This window comes from Sebastes fasciatus, chromosome 4 (assembly GCF_043250625.1).
Source record: "Sebastes fasciatus isolate fSebFas1 chromosome 4, fSebFas1.pri, whole genome shotgun sequence".
NCBI lineage: Eukaryota > Metazoa > Chordata > Actinopteri > Perciformes > Sebastidae > Sebastes > Sebastes fasciatus.
Window position 1 is genome coordinate 35,167,496 of NC_133798.1, and position 22,767 is coordinate 35,190,262.

The 22,767-nt window shown below is 38.1% G+C and overlaps 2 protein-coding genes across 11 annotated transcripts in view; one reads left to right on the forward strand and one right to left on the reverse strand.

Annotated features, from left to right (window-relative positions):
* Nucleotides 1–7,488, forward strand: part of ap3b2 (adaptor related protein complex 3 subunit beta 2) — a 49,794-nt gene extending 42,306 nt beyond the window's left edge. For 6 of the 10 annotated variants that reach the window (XM_074633912.1, XM_074633911.1, XM_074633913.1 and 3 more), the window contains 4 exons: nt 1,181–1,265; nt 2,555–2,652; nt 4,838–4,976; nt 6,326–7,364. In XM_074633912.1, the coding sequence (XP_074490013.1) occupies nt 1,181–1,265; nt 2,555–2,652; nt 4,838–4,976; nt 6,326–6,512 (509 nt within the window). In that variant the 3' untranslated portion in view covers nt 6,513–7,364. Of the gene's footprint in view, nt 1–1,180; nt 1,266–2,554; nt 2,653–4,837; nt 4,977–6,325 lie in introns of all 10 variants that reach the window. The other 4 variants (XM_074633914.1, XM_074633916.1, XM_074633908.1 and 1 more) reach the window with 2 other exon arrangements.
* A 4,078-nt stretch (nt 7,489–11,566) lies between these two features.
* On the reverse strand, nt 11,567–22,645 carry sv2 (synaptic vesicle glycoprotein 2). The gene is made up of 13 exons (XM_074633919.1): nt 22,407–22,645; nt 20,274–20,372; nt 19,728–19,889; nt 18,466–18,628; nt 18,058–18,179; nt 16,567–16,730; nt 16,389–16,469; nt 16,000–16,095; nt 15,145–15,233; nt 14,458–14,585; nt 13,428–13,523; nt 13,119–13,278; nt 11,567–12,686 (listed from the first exon to the last, which is right to left on the reverse strand). The coding sequence occupies exons 1-13, from the start codon at nt 22,492–22,494 to the stop codon at nt 12,503–12,505; spliced, it is 1,632 nt and encodes a 543-aa protein (XP_074490020.1). The 5' UTR covers nt 22,495–22,645; the 3' UTR covers nt 11,567–12,502.
* Nucleotides 22,646–22,767: the final 122 nt, after the last annotated feature.

Sequence of the window (22,767 nt, forward strand, 5' to 3'; positions counted from 1 at the left end):
AGCATTTTAAAGTATAAAACCGTAAAGAGCATGGTAAAAGTGTATACTAATGTGAAACATTCAAAACAAAACAAAACAGGAAAGAATATAAAATACAGTTGAATAGAACACAACAGAATAGAAGCAAATACATGAATAAAATGGCATTTATAGAAACAAGATTGGATGGATTTACATGCTAATGGTGTATATTTTATTCCATTTGTAGCAGCACTGCAGCGGCGGCGCTCAGTTCATCTCGTTTTCTTAGTCCTCAGTCCTGACAATTGTCCTACTTTAATGCATAAAGCTGGTGGTTTGCAGGTCGGGTTCGGGTGGTTTTTGCATGATTTTTTTGCATGATGGGTGGGCGGATTGGATCTCATAATGAACCGGTGGGTGCGACTGAACTGCGCATCATTAATGAGCGCAGTCAGGAGGACTCGGAGTAACTGCAAAGCTGCATTCTTAATAATTCAACCTGTGTTTTTCATCAGGTAATGATGAGATAAAATCTTATGTGGAGTAAGTTTTTTTTTTACTAAAATTATTGATTTGGTTCGATTAGATGGACTGAAATGTTCAATATAATCTGATGAGTAAAGAAGGACCTTTGACACAAGACTGAGACTATAATAAAAAATAGCTGAAATTAAGAGAGAAACATTTTGACTAAAAGTAATGGCTAAAAGTTGACTAAAATGTAATGACTTTTCATTAACTACAACTTGACTAAAACTATGAAGGATAAAAATGACTAAAATGTGACTAAAACCAATAAGCATTTTTGTTTTGAGACTAAATCTAAAATAGTTGACAAAATGAACACTGATTTGTAAAAATTGCTGGTGTTGTGTCCCGATTCCCAACTATATGCTAATTGTACACAATATAACTCACAGATTCTCATAGTAAACTTAATGTCTTTGTAGTTCCTATACAAAAATAAAAAGCAATAATAGGAAATAATACAATACGTGTATTTAAAGTATTAAGTCATATTAAAAAAATAAGTACAATTTAAAGTTCCTCAATAACCTTTGTGCGTTGCCTTCTGGACATCAACTGAAAACATCATTTTTTTTAGTATCTATGCTTCAGTGGAGGACACACGTCTAATCTCAGATCAAAGGTATTGACTGAAGGTTTGTGTTGTTTTATTTGTCAACACTGTTGTCGTTTTGTTCCTGTGTGTTGACAGAGCTGCTGCCGGCAGGTGAGACGGCCACAGCTGTGATGGGAATCGATTTCTGTGACTCAACACAAGCGGCGAACTTCCAGCTGTGGTGAGATGGATTCTGTGTTTTAATGTTCCTGCGTTTCAACACCCTGAAGTCCTCTAATAGTACTGGGTGAAAACAGACACAGAACCGATGTTTGAGATGAGAAAGTGGACAAGATCGGGCGGCAGCAGCAGCAGCGGGGGCGGGGGGGGGGTTGACAAAGAGCTGAGGTCAAGTCGGACATTTTCCAGCAATCTTCAAAGAATTTACAGGAAGTCACAGAAATATTTACATCCTGTTAGATCCAATCTGTAGGCTAACTGTACTTTATATTTGTTTGTAAATATACGTGGAAATGTGCGTGCATCTGGTATTGTATTCTATCCTTTATTCTTTTTATGTCTGGCTTGTAAAGCACTCGTTTTGATAAGTGCTATATAAATAACATTTACTATTATTATTATTATTATTATTATTATTATTATTATTATTATTATCAAGCACACAAGATATGTTTGTTAACAGAATAAAGGTAGGGTTGGTAAAGATTTTAGAAAATTTTTTTTGTGATATTAGTTGAAATTCTCATCACAACCTGACAGCAATCAATAAATCAAATGCTCTGACAAAAAAAAGAAAAAATAATCTGGTATCTGTGGCTGTCGCAGGACTTTAATAAATCCGTCCAGTCATTTTATTCAGGCCGAATGAAATGATTGGACGGACCACATGCCTATCTACCTGCGTGCACTCATTGCGCGTCACCGTAGTCTTCCACAGCTGTGAGCACTAACAATAGCCATGTTCGTTGTTTACATTCATTATGATAATTTTGGGGGAGTGGCTTTGGAGGGAGGCCTGAAGGGACGGTCAGTGTTGCTGACTTGGCGACTTTCTCTCTAGATTTAGGGACTTTTGGTGCTGCTAGCTACGTTCATTGGAAAATATTTGGCAACACCGGGCTCAGTTGGTTGGATCATTTTTAAAAATCTAGTGTACTCTTGCTAGTTTCTCCAGAGCTGCGGCACCTGGCTCTAAAAACTGCGGCTGCCTCGATCTCATGAAGTTATCGTTGCCCACATGTGCATGACTCCAAAGCAAGTTGGGATCACGTTGGACACAAATCTAACCAGCATGCACTGCACTCTGCGGTGATCGCCGGTGATCGATTCTGCGCAGACCTGGCTCATTTCGAACGAGCATACTGTTAGTGTAATTTCATCCTAGCAGGGTTTGTGTACAGCACTGAGGAATCAAATAAAACATATTGAGCAGTGTTGTTTGTATCACATAAGGTCAGACATCCCCCTGTGCTTTTAGAAAAATAATTTTATATCTCTCTTCATTTTCAGCAATCACACCAGGAAGTTCTTCGTGTCGATTCAGCCGCCGGTCGGGGAGCTGATGAGGCCCGTCTTCCTGACAGAGAACGAGTTTAAAAAGGAGCAAGGTGAGTGATAAAAGGAAATTAAATTACTCTATTAAGGAATATAGAATATAAAAACACTGTGACTTTATTACCATCACGTTAAAACATGTCTATAAAAGGGGGGAAGGAGTTAGCTTCTGCTGTGTGTCTGTACTGTGTGGAGGTGGATACACAAGTGATTTCTCATATTTCTCTCAATCTATTTATTTTTCTTTAATTGTATCTACTGTGTTGTGTTTACTGACCACTTTACCAGCCAGTTTTTTTCAAATACAATATGACCAAAGTGTTTGATAGAGCAGCTACAGACAGCAGTTAGCAGCATGTTCGTGTTGTTTAGTGTTTCATTTCCCGTCCTGACTAACACTGAGCGAGTTGTGAGCTCTAACAAACCCGTAGTGACTCTTTAAACATGTGTCATATCCACGGTTCCTCCCTTTTCGTACTGTCCCCAATAGAGAACCTATTACTGGGTAAGTTGATAGATTTGTTTTTCCCAGTCATCTGTGTGCCCACCTGCCTTTTAGCCAGCCTCACACAGACCTCCCACTCCTCCTCCCTCCTCCCTCCTCCTCCTCCCTCCTCTAACGCCTCCGGCTGACTCCCCCTTCCTGCCTTGGTAATCAACATGTTAACTGCACCTCCAGGTCTGTAGCTGCAGACAGACTCACCTGTACTAACCTGCATCTTATTAAAGGCCGCTCACACTCTGCTGCACCAGGAATGACTGGAAATGCTCATCCACTGATCCCGATTCACTCTTCAAGCACCGTGTGAACAAAAAATAATACCATCAGGCTCGTTCATATTTCTGTTTCCTGATGACCACTGAATGTTGGGAATCTGAAGCGTTGCAACGTCACAATGTTTCAAACCTCATAAGCACAGATTGTTTTTGTGATTCGCAGGTCAAAACACGTCTAAAACGAGGCTATATTTGGTTGAAGAGTAAAAGCTTTTTTTTAACTACATTTCAACCTCAACTAACAATTATTTTAATTAGTGATTAATCTGCCGATTCTTTTTTCAGGACCCCGTAAAACAAATCGTTGTCTACTTGTAACCACTTGTCACATGTTGCATAAATTTTTTTTGCTGACAATCTCGGCCAACATGTCTGTGTTTAAGAGGTTGTAGCGGGCTCAGTCTTAAAACTAGAGTGAAGATATTGGTATCATATGAAACTAGAAAACCTAATGAATCAATTGATACCAACAGGGAGGGGGGGATAAATAACGCTCCAAAGTTAGACTAAATTTAGAGAGGGAAAACTGGCATGACCATTTTCAACGAGGTCCCTTGACCTCTGACCTCAAGATATGTGAATGTAAATGGGTTCTGTGGGTACCCACGAGTCTCCCCTTTACAGACATGCCCACTTTATGATAATCACATGCAGTTTTGGTCAAAAACCATGCAGTTGTATGCATTCAGTATAGTCCCTAAATAGTCTTGGAATTATATAAATTGGGTATCACTGTAAAGCTGAGACTCTTGTGGATCCAATGAGCCCAACTGTATTCATGTGTGATGATGTTAGTCCCCATAGTAGCCATTTCATTGTATTGAAACCATTTTTTTAAACTTGACTTCACTGTATAAAATGACCTGTGGTGACCTCTAGGATAATCACAGCCTCATGAAACGTTAACACCACACACTAAAAAAAATTATCCAAAACCAGACATCTCTATGTCTTTTGACCTGCAAATCTCCAAAATGTATGCAAATAAGAGTATTAGTGCTTAAAGAGAAAACTGCTTTGGTGCAAATTATTACTTTCAAACTACATGTAAACCTCATGAACAAATTTGTGTCTTTACTGCTTTGAATTCACTAATAGACCAGAGTCCCTCCTCTACTGTGTTCAGTGGGAAGCATCAGTGCATTCCAGTTTAAGTTTCAGTAGTGTTTTGTAATCATTGATGTACTGAGTCTTACATCAAATCACCATAGTGTTAGCCCTATATACAGTATCTGTGTATAATACTGTATATGTCTGTAGCTGGCAGATATCCTAAAAAAATTAATTTGATTTCATATATAAAACTCCCACACTGATCCTGTACAAGCAGCACCCTGTTATGTATCGCCGTGTTATTAATAACCGCTTTGCATTTTATGCTGCTGGAAGAGAGAGAATGAGCAGCAGCTACAACTTTAGAGCTTCTCCAGTTTGACCAGCGCTCCGCTCCCTCCTCCGCAGGTCAGCTGATGGGTATGAACGAGATCACGGAGAAGCTAACCCTGGACGTAAAGTGCCGGAACGAACACGCCATCGTCCAGAGGGTGACCACCGCCGCCAACCTCAGCAGAGTCCCCTGTGGTTCAGATAAAGAGTGCAGGTGAGGAGATCAGAATGAATATCAGCAGGTCTAAGTGTGCTTTACGCTGTCTGTGAGAAAAAGATGCATCATCCCTTCAAGTTTCATCTAAATCTGAGCAATCGTGCCTGAGATCTTGTTTATATTCACACATTTCAATCAGTAAAAGCTACTGTGAGTGATGTGTTTTAATCCATGAATTGTTAATACATCCACCAATAACACAAACTGGTACACTGTCAGTTTTTAGAGCAGATTTCAGCTTTAAAGGGTTGGTTTACCAAAGTGTTTTAGGTCTTTTACTTCAGTAAAAGTAGCAATACCACAATGTAGAAATACTCTGTTGCTTAAGTAAAAGTACAAACGTATTAGCATCAAATTGTGCATAGGGCGTTTTCACAAGTCAACATTTAGTCCGTTTTAATCAAACTCTAGTGCGGTTCGTTTGGGCAGTCGGGAATGCAGTAATCGTACTCTGGTGCGGACAAAAACAACCGGTCCTAGACCGCCTGCGAGAGGTGGTCTCAGACCGTTTCACCAAAAAAACACAGGCTGCCTGTGCGGGCATTTGTTGAGACACAGGTAAACAACAGGTTAACATGAGAGGGAGAGGACGGACCTGGACTTTGGCAGAAGTCCGATGCAGCTCTAGAGATGAAAAAAGATAAATCCGCTCGCACTACTGTGATCTGTGAGGTAAAATTACTGTTTTACTGAATGGAGTCTGGTGGCTTTGAAGACAGCGATATAACGGTTTCAGTTCCCTGTTGGAAAGGGCTGTCTGAAGGCGAGGTAAAGCGGTGAAAGGACTCTAAATATAGCGTACACTTAAACTGACATTGATTTTTTGCTGCCTCAGTCCACAACAGCTCTACGTCGCCGTCAGACAGCCCTTTCTGACGGGGGACTGAAGCCGTTCTATCGCTCTTTTCAAAGCCACCGGACTACATTCACAAAAGCAGTAATTTTACCTCGCAGAACGCGGGGAGTATTTATACAATCCCACTTCAAAAAATCCAAACTTTGACTCAGCTATTGCTAGCGTTCACATTATTCATAACCTTTATGACTAGGTCACTTTGGTAGCCTACATCACTGCTTTTTGTAACGGCTGAGCGGGCGTTTCCATTTGAAAACAACAAAAAAAAGAACGCAGATGGACCCGCCCTTTAAGTACAGTACTTGAATACTTAGTTACTTTCCATTTAGGAAAGCTTTCGTGCTAGTTTCTCTACAGCACCATTCATAGATGACTCAGAGTTCATTATTGTGCCTAATTGTTGACAAACCTGCTGACTGACTCTCATGTGTATCTCCCCTTTATTCTGTTGCTTCATCTTTACTTCCGATCTTTGCTGCTTTGACCTCAGTCCTCCTGTTCCTCCTCCTGATCATCCTTTCCACAGGTTCGCCGGCAGGACGGTGACCAGCGGCAGCCTGGTGTTGGTCACCGTGGGAACCAAAGAGGAAGGAGCCGGCCAGCTGACGGTCAACTGTGAGAAAATGGTGATCGGCACGATGCTAGTGAAGGACATCCTCCAGGCTCTGACGCAGTGACGTGTGACCTTTTTGCCCCTCTGCCCCCTCACGCCCCAACGCACCTCCTCTCACATATCGTCCACCACACGTGTAGCATCTCCTCCGTTCTCCTGTTAGCCGCGTCGGCGAGGAAGTCTCCGGAACGTTTTAACTCCAGTTTGTGGTTTTTGTTAAAGAGCCCTCTAGTTTTAGAAATCACTCCTATATTCACCGAATGCCACAGCTGTACGTGATGTTTACGACAATCAGACATGACCTGATATGAAATCCCTCTCTTCCTTTTAAAGTCTCTCACATGTCATTATCCAAAAATATTTATTTTGCAATGTATTTCCCTTCCTTGAGGAGCCAATATTAGAATATCTGAGTCAACTAAAAAAAAGATTTGTGCATCTTTTAAACGTTAAATCTACTAAAAATGAGGAGTCACTCCCATCTGGTTACATCGGAGTGTTTTGCTCACTGGATGACAAAACACAAGGTCCACTTACTTAACGTTTTCTACGCTTTCAACCACATCTTGTGGCCTTCCTCTCAGCAGTTGGAGTTACTCGCTTGTCATGGACTACAACTGAATGAAGGCAAGGCAATTTATTTGCAATTCAAAGTACTTAAAGCTACAACGAGGAACTTTACTCTAGTGTTGATTTTGGCGGTCCCTGTGGACAAAAGTGGGAGCACCAGAGTCCCTTTAGAAAACCTCTCATTCTACTGCAGCAGGGTCTGACGGTCTCCAACAGCGTGGCGTCGGTGTTGAAAAGGCGGCAGCGAAACCGGATCTGGGTCTGTCCTCAGTGGGCTGAATCCGTCCCGGTGGCGCTGATGACAAACATTAAGAATAACTATATAGAAATCTTCTCGCTGATGGTCTCATTTACTTATATAGGTCATATAGAGGCATCAGTATTACATTGAGACTCTTTCATTTCCAGTTAAATGTTCCTTGTAGTAACTTTAACATGACTTAAAAAGGCATTAAGAGGAAATGAAAATACGATTGAGAAAATAAATAAATAAAACGGGAGAATCAAAGCTGCAGAAAACATGAATGAATAGTCCACAGTTAAATTAAATAAAGAAGGCAGTAGCAAACCAATCAAGTTTTAAGCCTTGAAGTAAAAGACGTTTGGAGAGTTGGAGCTTTTCCTACAGTTTTCTGGGAGTTTGTTCCAGATAATGTGGAGCATAATAATGAATGAATGCTGTTTAGATTTGACTCTGGGATCAGGAAGAACATCCCCGTCTTGGAGGATGAAGAGCAAAAAAGAGGCAATTCACAACCCAATGATAAACCCCCAAAATATGAACACCTGTAATGACGTGACCTTACTTACATGCTTAGCTCATGTGATGAACAACTCCATCTGCTGAGGAAGATAATGGAATGTGCTCGAAGGTTTTGTGTTGGGGATTTTTTTCATCAAAACAAAAGAAGGTCTTTCTCTAACCTTATTCTGAAAAAATAAATTTAAAAAACGATCCAGTTTCACCCATAAAATGTACTTTAATTTCTTTAGAAATAAGGTGCCCAAGTAAGTAATTCTTATTCTTTGAAAAGCGGATGCACAAATCTGTCACATCAATTGTAGCTTGTTAAGTTATTAGCTATCAGACTGATTTAAGATGTAGATAATATAAGTGATAGATTATACTGTAGGTATAAATTCCCCCAAAACACGTCACCACAATGAAACTGTAAGATTGGCATAATCATCCAGTTATTTGAAGTCATACCTTGAATGTAGCATGAAGGCTCGACTGAGACAACAACTACCTATAAATAACTGAATCATTCCTCTTTGGCACAATAAACTTTGTTAATCAACAACTCAACTGCTCCTGGGAATAAAGACGGATCTTCATCTCAAATTCTGCGATTTTAAGCGTCTGCCTCGCTGTCATAGTGCACACGTTCATTACAATAAGTGGGGCATTTATAAAACCTGAAGATGTATAAATGTTATTGTATGTATTGCAACATGTAATACAGTGCTACTATAAGTAAAGGTGTGAGTGTGTGTGGGTGTGATGGCGCTGAATATTGACCTGGCAAACGTTAAACTAGCTGTTTTCAAAATGACTCAAAATGACACTTGACTTGAAATCTTCAAGAAACACATCATGATATTCTAACCCTGGATAATAAGTAGGAAATTATTAGGTTTTTTTCGACTGCTACATGATACAAATCTTGAAAAATAAATTCATAAATTTACTTGAGAAAGCTCTTTCTCACAAATTTCTGATGCACTGTAAATGTTATTTATGGCAGAATTGCAGAAACATCTTTAAAAAATACTGAAACAAATTTAAACGTAAGTCACCAAATTCTCAGGCTTAACTGATTTTAATTATTAAATAATCTCCAAATTATTTCCTTGATACATTGATTCATCGTTGGCCCATAAAATGTGAGAAAATATCAGCTTCCATCAGGTCTTGTTTCGTATAAAACCCCAAAACTTTCAGTTTAATACTATATAAAATTAAGAAAATGTATTCAAATTAAAACCAGCAAATATTTACATTTAAGAAGCTGGAACCAGAGTTTTTTTTTGTTTTATTTTTTGCATTTGGGCTTCAAAGATTGAAATCGATCATCAAAATAGCTGCCGATTAATTTTCTGTCGATCGTTTAATGTTTTACCAAATTCACAATTGAAACTTTGGACTTAACACAACCTTTTAATGGATTTTTTTAATGAATAGTTCAACATTTTGGGAAATATTTGCTTTATTGTTGAGTTAGATAAAGAAGCTCGACACCACTCTCATGTTTGTCCCGTTAGCTGACGTCAGGAGACGAGCTCAGTTTAGAACAGCTAGCTCTTTCCAAAAGTAACAAGATAGTACTATTTGTTGTTTTTTTACTTTTGGGTTTTTGTGTGGATTAAACAAACAAGATATAAAGTGTTGATTAGTGAGCTTTAGAAGTGTTTGTAGGCAGATTTTATTACTTTTGGATAGAAAAAGACTAGCTGTTTTCCCTGTTTCCAGTGTTTATGTCAAGCTAACGGGCTGCTAACTACATATTTAGCCTAACATACAGACATAAGAGTGGTTTTATCTAACTTAATATTCATTTAGGATTAAACTGCAGCCTTCCCTGCTAAAAATGTACTTTAAACATATCTTACATTTACTATATTTAACAAACTTTCTCTAAAATCTGATTTGACTATGTAGGCTAAAGGTGAGCATTTAGTTTATGAGTATAAATTATAATACCTATAGATAATAATCTAAATAGTGCTCATGAGAACTCTTTCAAGTTGAGTGTTACCTTGATGTCATTTGTCAGGCGAGACTGTTTTCATGCCTTTTGTTTTGATTTCAGGTCAGAGGTCATGATGTGGCTTCTCTTTTGTTACGGACCCTCATGTGTCCAGCAGCTGCATGTTTTCTTATCTTTAACAAACTATCTGTGTATTTATTTATTTATTGTTTTCTTTACTGTTGGAATATGTGTTTTACCAAAGGAGTACATTACAGTCAAACTTCAGCCCTCGTCGTAGAAAACTGAGCGGCAGCAGCAGTTTTATTTTGGCCTTTTTTTTTTGTACCTGTTGCATTGTTTACCGTTTAAACCAGTCAGACCTGAAATATCCAGTCACACTGCATCACAGTCATGATGAAGAATGTAAAGAGTAAGAAATTCTACTTTTAATGTAAAAACCCACTGAAAGAGAGAGACTGCTTTCACAGAAACAGGTGGATACAATTATTTGTCTGGCAAACTGCATCGGCTTTCAAATATCCAAAGTATGTTTTATTCATACTCGTGTGTGTGGTTGTGAAATGTGGTCCTGAAGTATTACAAGTTTATTTATTATACAAATAAAAAATACAGATACATTCTCACGTGTCTTCTGTATTTTCTTAAATCATATACTCCATAATCCATCCATTCAGAGTTTCTGAGTTTCCCGAATGTTTCCTTTAAAATGTCAAAACATTTCAGGAGACGCCCTCATTTTTTCGTGGTGGAAAGTTACTACCGGTAAGTACATTTACTCAAATATCCTACTGTTCTGAGTACAATTTTGGGGAACTTGAGTATTTCCATTTTATGCTACTGTACTTTATGCTTCTACGTCATTACATCTCAGAGGGAAATTTTGTACCTTTACTTGACTACATCTGTTCTTTTCGGAATCAGATTTACATAAACAAAACATTTAATAAGCTTATAAAAACATATTGCTAAACATTAAACCAGCGGTTTCTGACAGTAAAATGCTGTTTACACATTCTAATGATGTAATCTATATAATATATATCAGTTACAGGGGACATTTTACTGCAGAACGAGTACTTTTACTCTGGATACTGAAAGTAGATTTTGCTGATACTACTTATGTACATTTATTTAAGGAAGTTTTTGAATGCAGGACTTTTAGTTGTAGTGGAGTATTTTGATACTGTTGTATTGGTGCAACAGTTTACGGACAGTACAGTGTGTAGGATTTGGCGGCATCTAGTGGTGTGGTTGCAGATTGCAACCAACTGAGTACCCCTCTGCTCACTCCTCCCTTTCCACGACTGCGTTAATGTGAGCCGCCGAGTGCAAAACCGTGGTAACACCGTTCGCCTCGCTCAGAGGTCGTCTTTACCTTAATAACGCTACTTTAGGAGCAACGGAAGTCAGACGCCGGCTGGCAGTACCACGGTTTTACACTCTGCGGCTCACGTTACCGCAGTTTCACAAGTGTGTCGGAGAACTACGGTGGCCTTCAGGTAACATAACGTGAAGGCTCTCTCTAGAGCCAGTGTTTGGTTTGTCCGTTCTGGGCTACTGTAGAAACATGGCGGACTCCGTGAAAAGGACCCGCTCCCTATGTAGATATGAAGGACTCATTCTAAGCTAACGAAAACATGAGTTTAAGGTGATTATACCCGAATGAAAACATAGTGTATTATATTCCATTTCTGCTAACAGATCCTCCGAAATGTTACACACTGTTCCTTTAAGTACTTCCTTAACTTAACTTCCTCCACCGCTGGTGTTCAGTAAAACCTGAGCTGTATGAGAGTGTAGGTGAAATTACAGTAAAACACACACACTGCTGAGATGAACAAAAAATAAGAGTTTATTTTTTAAAAACAAACTTCTTCAGTAGTCTCAGTACAGACAGCTTTATGGAATAACTGATGGGAATATGAGCCCATCAACAATGTGGCAACTCAGATATACAGTAAAGGTCTGTACCGTTTCTGGTCCTTTTTAAACTGTGATCTTTGGTTTTCCACAGGAATGCGGATGAACTGGTGTGGTCCAGTTTGTGCAGCAAAATGGCAGATTGGGTTCAGAATGAGTCCCGAGTCGCCTCTCAAACCTACAGTATGCATAAAGATGTACATGGGATTTGGAGGACACTTGTGATTCTTCATTTTACATAGTAAATTACAGTAAAACAGATGTGGAACGTGCAGTGTTTTTCTTTAACCGATAGATCGACTAACCAGATAGTCAAACGCAACACGTAAAAATCCTGAAACATCCTTCAAGATCCTTTTTGAGTTCAAGGTGACTTTTTATAACTGAACCTTTAATGCCACCGCCGATTATACTCCAGAAACATCATGTTCAACACTACTTCTTTGACTTAGAAGATAAGAGTTTGATACTGACAAACTTTCTAAAGGTGTCCTTCACACTCTGATTCACATCTGTTAAGGATTTTAATCCTCACAAGCTCACAATATTTACACTGAAGTACAACTACATTTCTTTTTCTCCTTACTCACCTCCCTGAATAGTAATTCATGGAAGGTGGAGACCGTCCCTATTGTCTTTTGACAATTTCTCTTATTGTTGGCATTATAAACGAGGCACCGTATAAAGGCACAGGAGGACGACAGAAGGCACAGGATTCAAACATCGTCTGAGAGCAGAAACAGGAGATAACAATCACAGAACAAAGGCAGCGACCCTCCCGTCTGCTTCCATGAGGACGTTAAAGAGGATGTTTTATAATAATCTATTTATAAAGGTAGTTTCTGATTGATCAGGTGAGCTCAGTCTGCTTGGTTTGTGGAAGCAGGAGAGCCACCAGTCCTCCGGTCAGCAGCAAAGCCGACACCAGCAGCACCGGCACGGCGCAGTTCGTGTCCACCAACTTCCCGAAGGCCACGTTACCCATGACGGCCGCCACTCGGCCCACTCCTGTGAAGAAACCGAGAGCAGAGGACCTGAAAGACAGACGGGAGAAGAGAAACACCAGGTGAGCAGCTGTTGGTGTATTAAAAACAGAGCTCATTTAATAGGTGCATAACCAAACTGAAGACTCCTGCTTATTTATTTTAATTTAATATTTGTCCGCTGACAAAATGTAATCATATAAACCTTCTACTTCTACCTCTTGTACAACAACACAGGAAGTAGTCTATTTAGAAGGGAATAAAATAAAGTACGATATCTTAATCTAGGCTGGAAAAAGAAGAAAGTAAAGAAAAGGAAGCATCACATTAGATCATAGGCAGAACATAAAAAAAATAAGTGATATAATTTAATTGGAGTTCAGTAGAAGAACTCACAAAGATATCTAAGTAATTAAAAATCTAAATCCACAGAGAAATCTAAAACACTTTTATGAACTTTGCTAAACTTTTAATAAAAGTTACCGTAGCTGGGTCGGGTAGAGCTCCGTTCCCAGCACGTCCAGGGAGTTCCAGGCGATCACGGACACGCCGCTGAAGACGCAGGACACGATCAGACTCTGGGCTTTGGTCTGGACCACGTAGATGAGGAAGACGCTCAGACTGGACACCAGCAGGCTGCAGGCTGGAGACGCAACAAAGAAGGTGGAGAGAATTAAGGTCAGACATCATTTAAGGTATAAAAACTGACTGGTTACGTTGATAGACACTTATTAGCAGCGTGATCTTGTGATAAAGAAGTTCATAAATGGTGATAAAAACTGAAATACTCACACAGTAGAGCTTTTCCTCCCGTTCTATTCATCACGAGAATGGTGAAGATGTTTCCCGGTAAGTTTGATACGGCAATGATGAAGCCCTCCATATACACTGTCAGGTAAAAAAATACACATCCATTCATCAGGTTTCTACACCAGATTAATCTGTTTCTGGGTCGCAGGGGGCTGGAGCTTACATATGTATCCCAGCATGCAGTGGGGTGGGACACAATGGGTAATGCTTTATTTTACAGGTCTGTAGTTCTCTTGGAAAGAACTACTGTATGTAAATTTGTACTAATTATTGGGAAAAAGAAAGAAAAGCTCAATTTAAACCCACTCATTATTCATTTATTTTGTAAACTTTATTCATCTTTGTTTCTTAAATGGAGGCGTAGCTACTGAACACTGTCGCTATTTTCTCTATGATTAAAATCAAATTATAAAGTTATTTCCATGAAACCTCTTAGAAATTATAAGAAAATTACAGACTCATAAAATGAAGCATTACAGATTACATTTCCAGGCAGGTCACAACAAAAACACGCACACAACACATTCAAATCTAGAGGCAATTTAGAGTCTCCAATTCACAGAGGAAACACAATATACTTAAATATAAATGTTCAAGGAGTCTTTGGGTGTTAGTCTGATGATCTGGTGCTGTTTGTCTTTCAGAGTCAGAACTGAATTTCAAATGTAAGGTACCAAAGTAGATTATCTTGCAAGAGAATAACAACATTTATTGAGACAAAGAAATGAAGTGACCTGCATCCACAAGTCTAAAAGCACCCTGAGCTCAGTGTTTTTTAATTTTTTTGCATAACCTTTGTTTTAAACACCCCTCTAAATGTTATCAATACCTTCTCTAACTCTATTCTTATATTATTAAGTGTGCCTTTATGAGATGGCGAGGGAATATAATTCCCTAAATGAACTCCATACTTTCTTCTGTGGCTGAGCTATAAATGTGTGCTTCACTTCCCGTTCTGTTTGCTGACTACAATAAAAAGCTTCATAAATTCTTTGTCATCCCAGAAACACACCTGCTGTCTTGACCGGGTAGCAGCTCTGGTTGTGGAGCGGAGACGTCAGGGACACGTTGGCACAGGGCGAGCCGCCGTCCTCAATCCTCTCAAACAGCTCCGGGAACCACATCCACAGCCCGTAGTAACTACACACACAGTAATGGATCAGTTTTTAATATAAAACTATACTTAAATGCACAAGTGCTACACTGAGAACGCAGTAGTTTGGTAAAAAGCATCACAGACAAGCTGTTGAAGAGGAACATCTTTTTTTTTTTTTTTGCAGTTTTGTTCAGTGCCTCTGATTGGTCAGCTGGCCCACTGTTGTGATTGGTCAACCAAAACCAAACTCTTCAGACTCTGCTCCAGCTCCGCTCTAACTAGCTTTGTTTGAGGGCATTCCAAACAAGCTGCTAGGCAGGTATTATGCAAATGTGTTACTTGGTGACATCACCGCGTTACAGAAGAAAAGGCGGGACTTCAAACAAGGCGTTTCAGGCAGTTCAGGAGCAGAGTTTCTGTGCAGAGTAACTCCCTTTGGAGTGGACTTTGTATCTTTCCAGACATTTTTCATGGGAAAAAAATATATATACAACACAGGAAAGGGAAAAAGCACAATAAGTCCTCTTTAAAATACACATGATAAATAAAAGCCCTGAACTCGTACACAAGTTTATATGTAGACATGCAGATGGGATTTCTCACCCGAAGGAGATGCAGTAGAAGACGACGAGCAACGCGATGCTCCTGGATCTGAGTGAACCTTTAAACATCCGTTTAACGGGAACCACGGCCTGCAAGTCAAACCAAAGACATTATTTTAAATGACAAATAGCAATAATCAAGGAAATAATTACCAGTAATAATTATTAGTTTATTGGAAGGTTGGATTACCAACCGGGCAAACTGGACAACTGAGAGTGTGACGTTACAGTTGCTCTTATACTGTATATAAGCATTAAGAAATATAACAAAAATAAAAATAAAGTAGCATGTAAATTATGTACATAATGCTACAATATATACCACAATATATGTAGAGAAATATAAATAAATAAGAAATGAGAAATATCAGAAATATGTACAAATATGTGCATCGAACACATTCAATATATAACCACAGTGTAAATGAGTGAATAAAAGAAATGCTGAGGAGTGGGATCTATTAAGAGTGTTAAATATAAATGCAAGAATAGTATAAATAAGAAGAATATTTCTTGAAATGTACAGAATAAATACAGTATATTAACAGCTTTAAAAAGTTGAATACTCCTAAATTAACATGTTAAATCAAATAACGACACAGTAAACCTGGATGGAAGCTGAAATAATTAAACAATTAATCGATTAGTCAATCGACAGAAAATAATCAGCAGTGATTTTGATATACGATAAATCGTTTTGGTAAATTTTCAAGCAAAAATGATAAAAATTCACCAGTTTCAGCTTCTAAAATAATTTTTTTCCCAGCTTTTTCTGTTTTATATTAAAGTAAATTAAATATCTTTGGCTGTTGGAATAAAACTGGGCATTTGTCCGGATTTGTGACATTTCTTTTACCTTTTTTAAAAAGCAGGCGAGTCTTTCTCTCCGTGAAGCCCCGCTTCTGGTCTCCTTTTCGCCTCTTTTCTTGGAGCTGATGCGTAAACCAAATTCCTTCAAAAGAGTTCAAGATGAGTCATAACACTTTCAGTAGTAGATTATTATCATCATTATTATACAGTAGAATGAAGGAAGGAAGTGTTTAGAGAACTTGAACAAACCACACAAATAATTTACTACAAATATCACTTCCCTTTTGACTTCACCTTTTGCACTATTTCGTTTTTTTTGGTACAATATTTTTGTACAATCGTTTTTCACTGTCTAATTAAGCTTAACACATTACGTTTTTTTCCATCAAACAATGATCATGAATCAGGCATATAAGAATATAATTTAGTTCATACCGGTAAATTCTTTCCTTTCCCCCACGTGTTCAGTTTAAACATCAGCTGGAAGACGCGGATCGCCTCTTTCTCGCAGCCCGCCTGGCAAAGATGGGACAGAAATCTCAAAGACAGCTCAGGAGTAAAAAACAGCAGCAGGCTGCAAACAAACATGAGAACTAGTCTGGCCTTTAAATACCTCCATGAGGAACTTGGGGCTCTCAGGCATCAGCAGCTTGAAGAGGAGGGCTGAGGTGAGGCTGGGAACGGAGCAGAGCACCACAAACAGTCTCCAGCTCTGGAAGTCCAGCGTTCCCAGTGAGACATGAGCCCAGGTTCTTGGAATCACCAACCAGGCCAGACCTGCAGACAAAACACAGTCACTCATTATAGTAAACACAGGGAGCTACACTTTTTCCATTAAAGAAATCTGTGTTCTTTTTGTCTTATTTGAATGATTTCACCCAAAAAAAAAACAAGTCTAAATATTTAGCCTTGAGAGATTTATCAACATCATTAAAGTTTTAAGGCAACAACAAACTGATTAAACTTTGTATTAATGCAGCTCTGGGATTTCAGCCACTGGATGATTCTTTTTAGCTACAACAGACACTGATTTTACAATTTCTACATGTGTTTGTAGGGACAAAAAAGAAAGGTTTAACAGGCCTAGTGGATACGCTTTTACTTTATAACTGCAATGTGCCCTTTGATGCGTATCATACCCCTCTCTGTCTCTCCCTGTAGTTCCTGTCTGTATCGCTACCCACTATCGAATAAAAGGAAAAAATTATAAATAAATAAGAATTGAAAAAAAGGAAATATCTCCAAAATTCTTATTTTTGGAGTAAGGGCAACGATTATTTTCATTGTCGATTAATCTGTTGATTGTTTTCTTGATTAATTGATTTGTTGTTTGGTTTAGAAAAATGTCAGAAAATGGTGAAAAATGTCGATCAGTGTTTCCCAAAAGCCCAAGATGACGTCCTCAAATGTCTTGTTTTGTCCACATCTCAAAGACATTCAGTTTACTGTCATAGAGGAGTAAAGAAACCAGAAAATATTCACATTTAAGAAGCTGGAACCGGAGAATTTTGACTTTTTTTTTTCTTCAATAATTACTCAAACCGATTAATCGATTATCAAAATAGTTGGCGATTAATTTAATAGTTGATAACTAATTGATTCATTGCTTAAACGTTGCAGCTCTTTTTTTTGCTTTTCAGATGTTGAATCTATTACATTTAAGCTTGTATGTTGTTGTTAACTGCTAACAAAATGATGTTATATCTTAGCTTGAAATGAACAGTAATATAATATGGACAGAAAACTCCACTAGCATGTTTCAGCTTTTTAGAAAGATCAATGAAACAAAACCTTCAATGAGAAAATGGAAAATATAATTGTCTAGCCAAGGCTAATGGAAGAGATCTGTTAACCTTTGATGTCACAAGAACACTTAAACAGAGCAGAGCCATCATTAAGATTATTTGTAGCATCTGTGCTTTTCAAAATGTCATTAAAAGGCAGATTCATTACACCAGCAGGCTAACGTGCAAAATAATACACACCGAGTGTTATCATGTGACTGAGGCTTCTCATAACACCGGTGCACTTGTGCTGACAACTTTGGTAAAATGATGTTTTTATCCTGCAACACAGATATTGTTTTATTTAGTAGTCTTCCCACCTGCAGCCAGGATGTTTCCTGCCATCCAGAAGGTGGCCAGAGAGCTGATCATCGCACCTCTCTTCAGTCGGGGCATAAACTCGGAGAAGTAGGAGAAGATAACAGGAATCGACCCGCCGACCCTGCAGAGGTGAAATTCTTCTTGAGTAGTTACTCAACTCATTTTGGAGGCCTGTTCTGACGAGTTCAAAAAGTTACACTGGTTGGTCAAAGGAGGGCACAACTCAAGTGATTTAAACCATTTCCCAAAATGTCCTTCATGAGGGAACATGTAGGTGTTGTAGGGATAAAAACTACGACCTGGTGCATCTCTGCAAACACGGAAACACAGTTCATTCAGTGTGTGTGTCCGTCGGCTAAATAACTTCAGAAGAAAACATGTAAAACATATACAAATCATGAGCTCACCCGATGCCGCTGATGAACCGCAGCAGCAGGAAGAGCCAGAACCACGGAGCAAAGCTGGCCAGACCGCCAAACACCCCGTTAACCGTCAGGGACACGACCAGGACCCGGCGACGGCCCCTCTGGTCAGCCAGGTATCCCCACATGTAGCCGCCCACCATCATTCCTAGAAAACAGGAATAAAGACAACCAGCATAAGCATTAGCTCTGAGCACAGTGTACACAGAGCCAGATAGTACGGCTGTAGCAGAGAAATAGAATAGTATTCATTTTACAACTAGATTCAATAGTTCAGGCTCATTTTTTTTATATGTTGGCAACATTTTTAAAATCTAGTGTTAGTCCTTCTACACTGCACCACCTTATGGGTTTGTTTATAATTTTGTCATTACATTCGGGATTTTACCAAAAGAACAACCTATATTTTAATTTTCCTTTTGTTTTTTTCCATCTAGTTTTAGCTCTTCGCTTTAACACCGCTGAGTCACATTCATTGTGACTAATTCAAAAAGTTTTCGGAGGTATGAGAGAGATGCCACCGTTCACTGGTAACTAGATTAACTGTTGATAATTTTCTCGATTAATCGATTAGTTGTTTGGTCTATAAAATGTCAGAAAGTGGTGAAAAACGTCAATCAGTGTTTCCCCAAAGCCTAAGATGACATCCTCAAATGTCTTGTTTTGTCCACAACTCAAAAGATATTCAGTTTACTGTCATAGAGGAGTAAAGAAACCAGAAAATATTCACATTTAAGAAGCTGGAATCAGAGAATTTTAACTTTTTTTTCCGTAAAAAATGAGTCAAACAGATTAATCAATTATCAAAATAGTTGGCGATTCATTCAATAGTTGACAACTAATCGATTAATCGTTGCAGCACTACTGGTAACATGGTGTTGCTCCGGGGGATTAAATATCTTGTGTTATTGTATTCACAGGTGAAATGTCCCTGGTCAGTCGATTGTTTTCTTGATTAATTGATTAATCTATAAAATGTAAAGAAAAGAAAACATTTCAGAGCCTACAGTGATGTCTTTAACATGCATGTTTTATGCAAACCCGAATATTTTCAATTTATTGTCATATATGACAAAGAAAAGCAGCAAAACCGCTCATTTGAGAAGCCAAAACCAGAGAAAATTTAGCATTTTTGCTTAAAATAAATAATAACTGGAACGATAATCAATTATCAAAATAACTGCAGATTAATTTTTTTTCTGTCAGCTCAGGTACAATAACTGATTTATTAACTGATTGTGATTCACCGAGGAAGATGCTGGCAGTGAGCAGGCCCATGTCAGAGGAGCTGAGCAGCAGGTCGCAGCGCGCCGTCGGCAGCAGGAAAGACACACAGAGGATCTCCACGGCGTCGCTGGCGTTGGCCCAACCACACACCACCAACAGCAGCCAATGGAACAAACCAAAACCTGAGAGCGAAAGCAGAACAAAGAGTGAGTAAACAAAGAGAGAGATTAAACAATCACCTGATGACCTATTTTTGATTTACTCAACAGTAATGTAGACTAGCTGCCCTGCCCATTACGGTCAACAGACACCTCAGTATTACATGTCAGGATGTTTTATAGACACTGTAAACAAACACTATAAAGCTTAGTTTTATTAGACTAGGAAAAATACCATGTTTTTATCTTGTGGACGATGTATTTCTCAGTTTAGAGAGATGTAATCCTGCTGTTTAAAGTGAGATATTAGGGTTTTTCCCCTCACAAAGCTGCAACAATATGTTAACTTTTACCTTTACATTTTATTGTACTTATGTTTAAGAGCAAAAACACCATCAAACGTTCTACCTGCTTCCTCTACTGCTTCCTCATACGTTAATCTTCTGTGAGCGCTCCCACCGGCATCACGTGAGATGTTTGAGGAGCTCCTTTCGAAAATGACTTCACCTAAAAAGCAGCAAAAAAAACACAAACACAAACAAAGTCAAGAGCTTCCAGATAAAAGGGATATTTTAAGATGTTAATGTTGTTGTTGGTGCATATCAAACCACACACTTAGTATAAAAGAGATGAAATATTAATGATAGCTGATGGGAAACTCTCTAAGCACTCTACTACTGGACCACATCGTCCTCTGAAAGACGTTGGTCTTATTATGCAGCGATAATCAACACCTCATCTCGCAGTATGGAGTCAAATAGAAGAAATTGTCACTAGACGTAAAGTTGATAGTTTTAAGAATATTTTGTTTTTCACCAAATTACCACAAACTAACTGATATACAGAACAGCTCGGGCCAGGAAGTATTACAGTATAGGAGTACTGGTTGGTTTCTGCGTGTCTTCTACAGTTTGTAGCGCTGAAGAGATTAATTGATTAACAGAAAATGAATCAGCAATTATTTTGATAATTGATCAATCATTAAAGTAATTTATTTTCAAGCAAAAATGCCAAAATTCCCCTGGTCCCAGCTTCTCAAATGAGATGATTTGTTGATTGTCTTTGTCTTATATAATATCATACTGATTATCTTTGGGCTCGGGGGAATTGTGATGTGCATTTTTCACTATTTTCTGACATTTTATAGACATAACAATTAGCCGATTAGTTGAGAAAATAATAATTATTTTTATCATCAATTATTTTCCCAATAATCAATCAATCATTTGCTCTGTAAAAAAATAGAAAAAAGTGAAAAATGCACATAGCAATTTGCATGCATGTGTTTTATAAGCTTGTTATATATTTTGTCTATGTAATATCTGAAAAGTAACCAGTAACTACAGCTGTTAAATAATAATGTAGTGGAGTAAAATATAGTGCAGTATATTTACCTCTGAAATGTAGTGGAGTAGAAGTATAAACTAGACAACAAATATTGTACTTTTTTTTTTACATTTATTTGATAACTTTATTTATTATTTTTTTCAGTGATGTAAAGTAACTAGGTAGTCTAGAACAGAATAATCTTAATAAAGAGGAAATGTGCTGCAGATGCATTAAAAGTGCAATATTTCCCTCTGAAATGTAGTGAAGTAGAATTAAAGCTAGCATAAAATGTTAAAAAGTTAAAAAGTTCCTCAAAATGAGTAAATGTACTTAGTTACTAGAGATGATTCTTGAGGGATATTTTGAGTCATACACTACAAATCGTGTGTTTCTTGACAGTCTGCAAATACTGTAAGACCTTGATGGTGCCTAGTTATGTTTGCATTAATAAAACTGCTCTGGGGGCCTTAAAACAAACAAAGATATAACTGTCTTATAGTTAAATAAGGTGAGAACTATTGGAGGATATTTTTCATCTCACGGAGTGTCTGGTTATTAAACACCAATTTACTTTTAGTGATGGAAAGTAAGTAAAGTTATCAAATAAATGTTAAAAAAGTACAATATTTGTGTGCCAAGCAAGTTCCTCTAAATTGTACTTAAGTACAGTACTCGGCAGAATAAAAAGTAAGTAAACAAGTGCATGTACTCAAGTGATGTACTTAAGTACAATTTTGAGGAATTTGTACTGACGTATTTTCTATTTTATACTAGTTACTTTCCATCACTTAAAGTAAATAGTACATAATAAGTAGAAAGTAAAGTCATCAAATAAATGTAAAAAAAAAAAAAAAAGTACAATATTTGTGTGCCAAGTACAAGTTCCTCAAAATGGTATTTAAGTACAGTACATAAACAAATACAAAAAATAGTAAAAATAAGTACATTATTCAAATGCTGTAATTAAGTAGCTTAAAGTTTTGAGGAACTTTTACTTCACTCGAGTATTTTATACTAGTTTATACTTTATACTTCATTTCAGAGGTAAATATTGTACTTTTAATACATCTGCAGCACATTTCCTCCTAATTAAGATCCCTCTGTTCTGGGTACCTAGTTACTTTACATCACTGTAAGTAAATAGTAAGTAAAGTTACCAGATAACATGAATTAAACCTCATTAAGTGAAGTGATGGAGCAACAACATGTTACCTTCATCAGAGTTCAGCTCCTCCAGGTGTTCTCCGGTGAGAAGCGGCTCTCGAGCCTCAGGGTCTCCGGTACGCACGTGACGAGACATCCCCCCAAATAAATACCGGACGTTTCTGATATGAGCTCTGATGATTAAAACTGATCCATGTCACCGGTTCATCTGACTCATCTGACTCATCACTGCTAACAGCTAGCAGCTAACCGTGAAGCTAACCTGACAAGAAGGACCAGGAAGTAAAACACACTTGAGAGAGAGAGTGGTGATGTGTCGATCGCGAACGAGCCGGTTCAAAGAGCCGGCTCTTTTAAATGTTAAATGGTAAATGGACTTGAATTTATATAGCGCTTTTCTAGTCTTCCG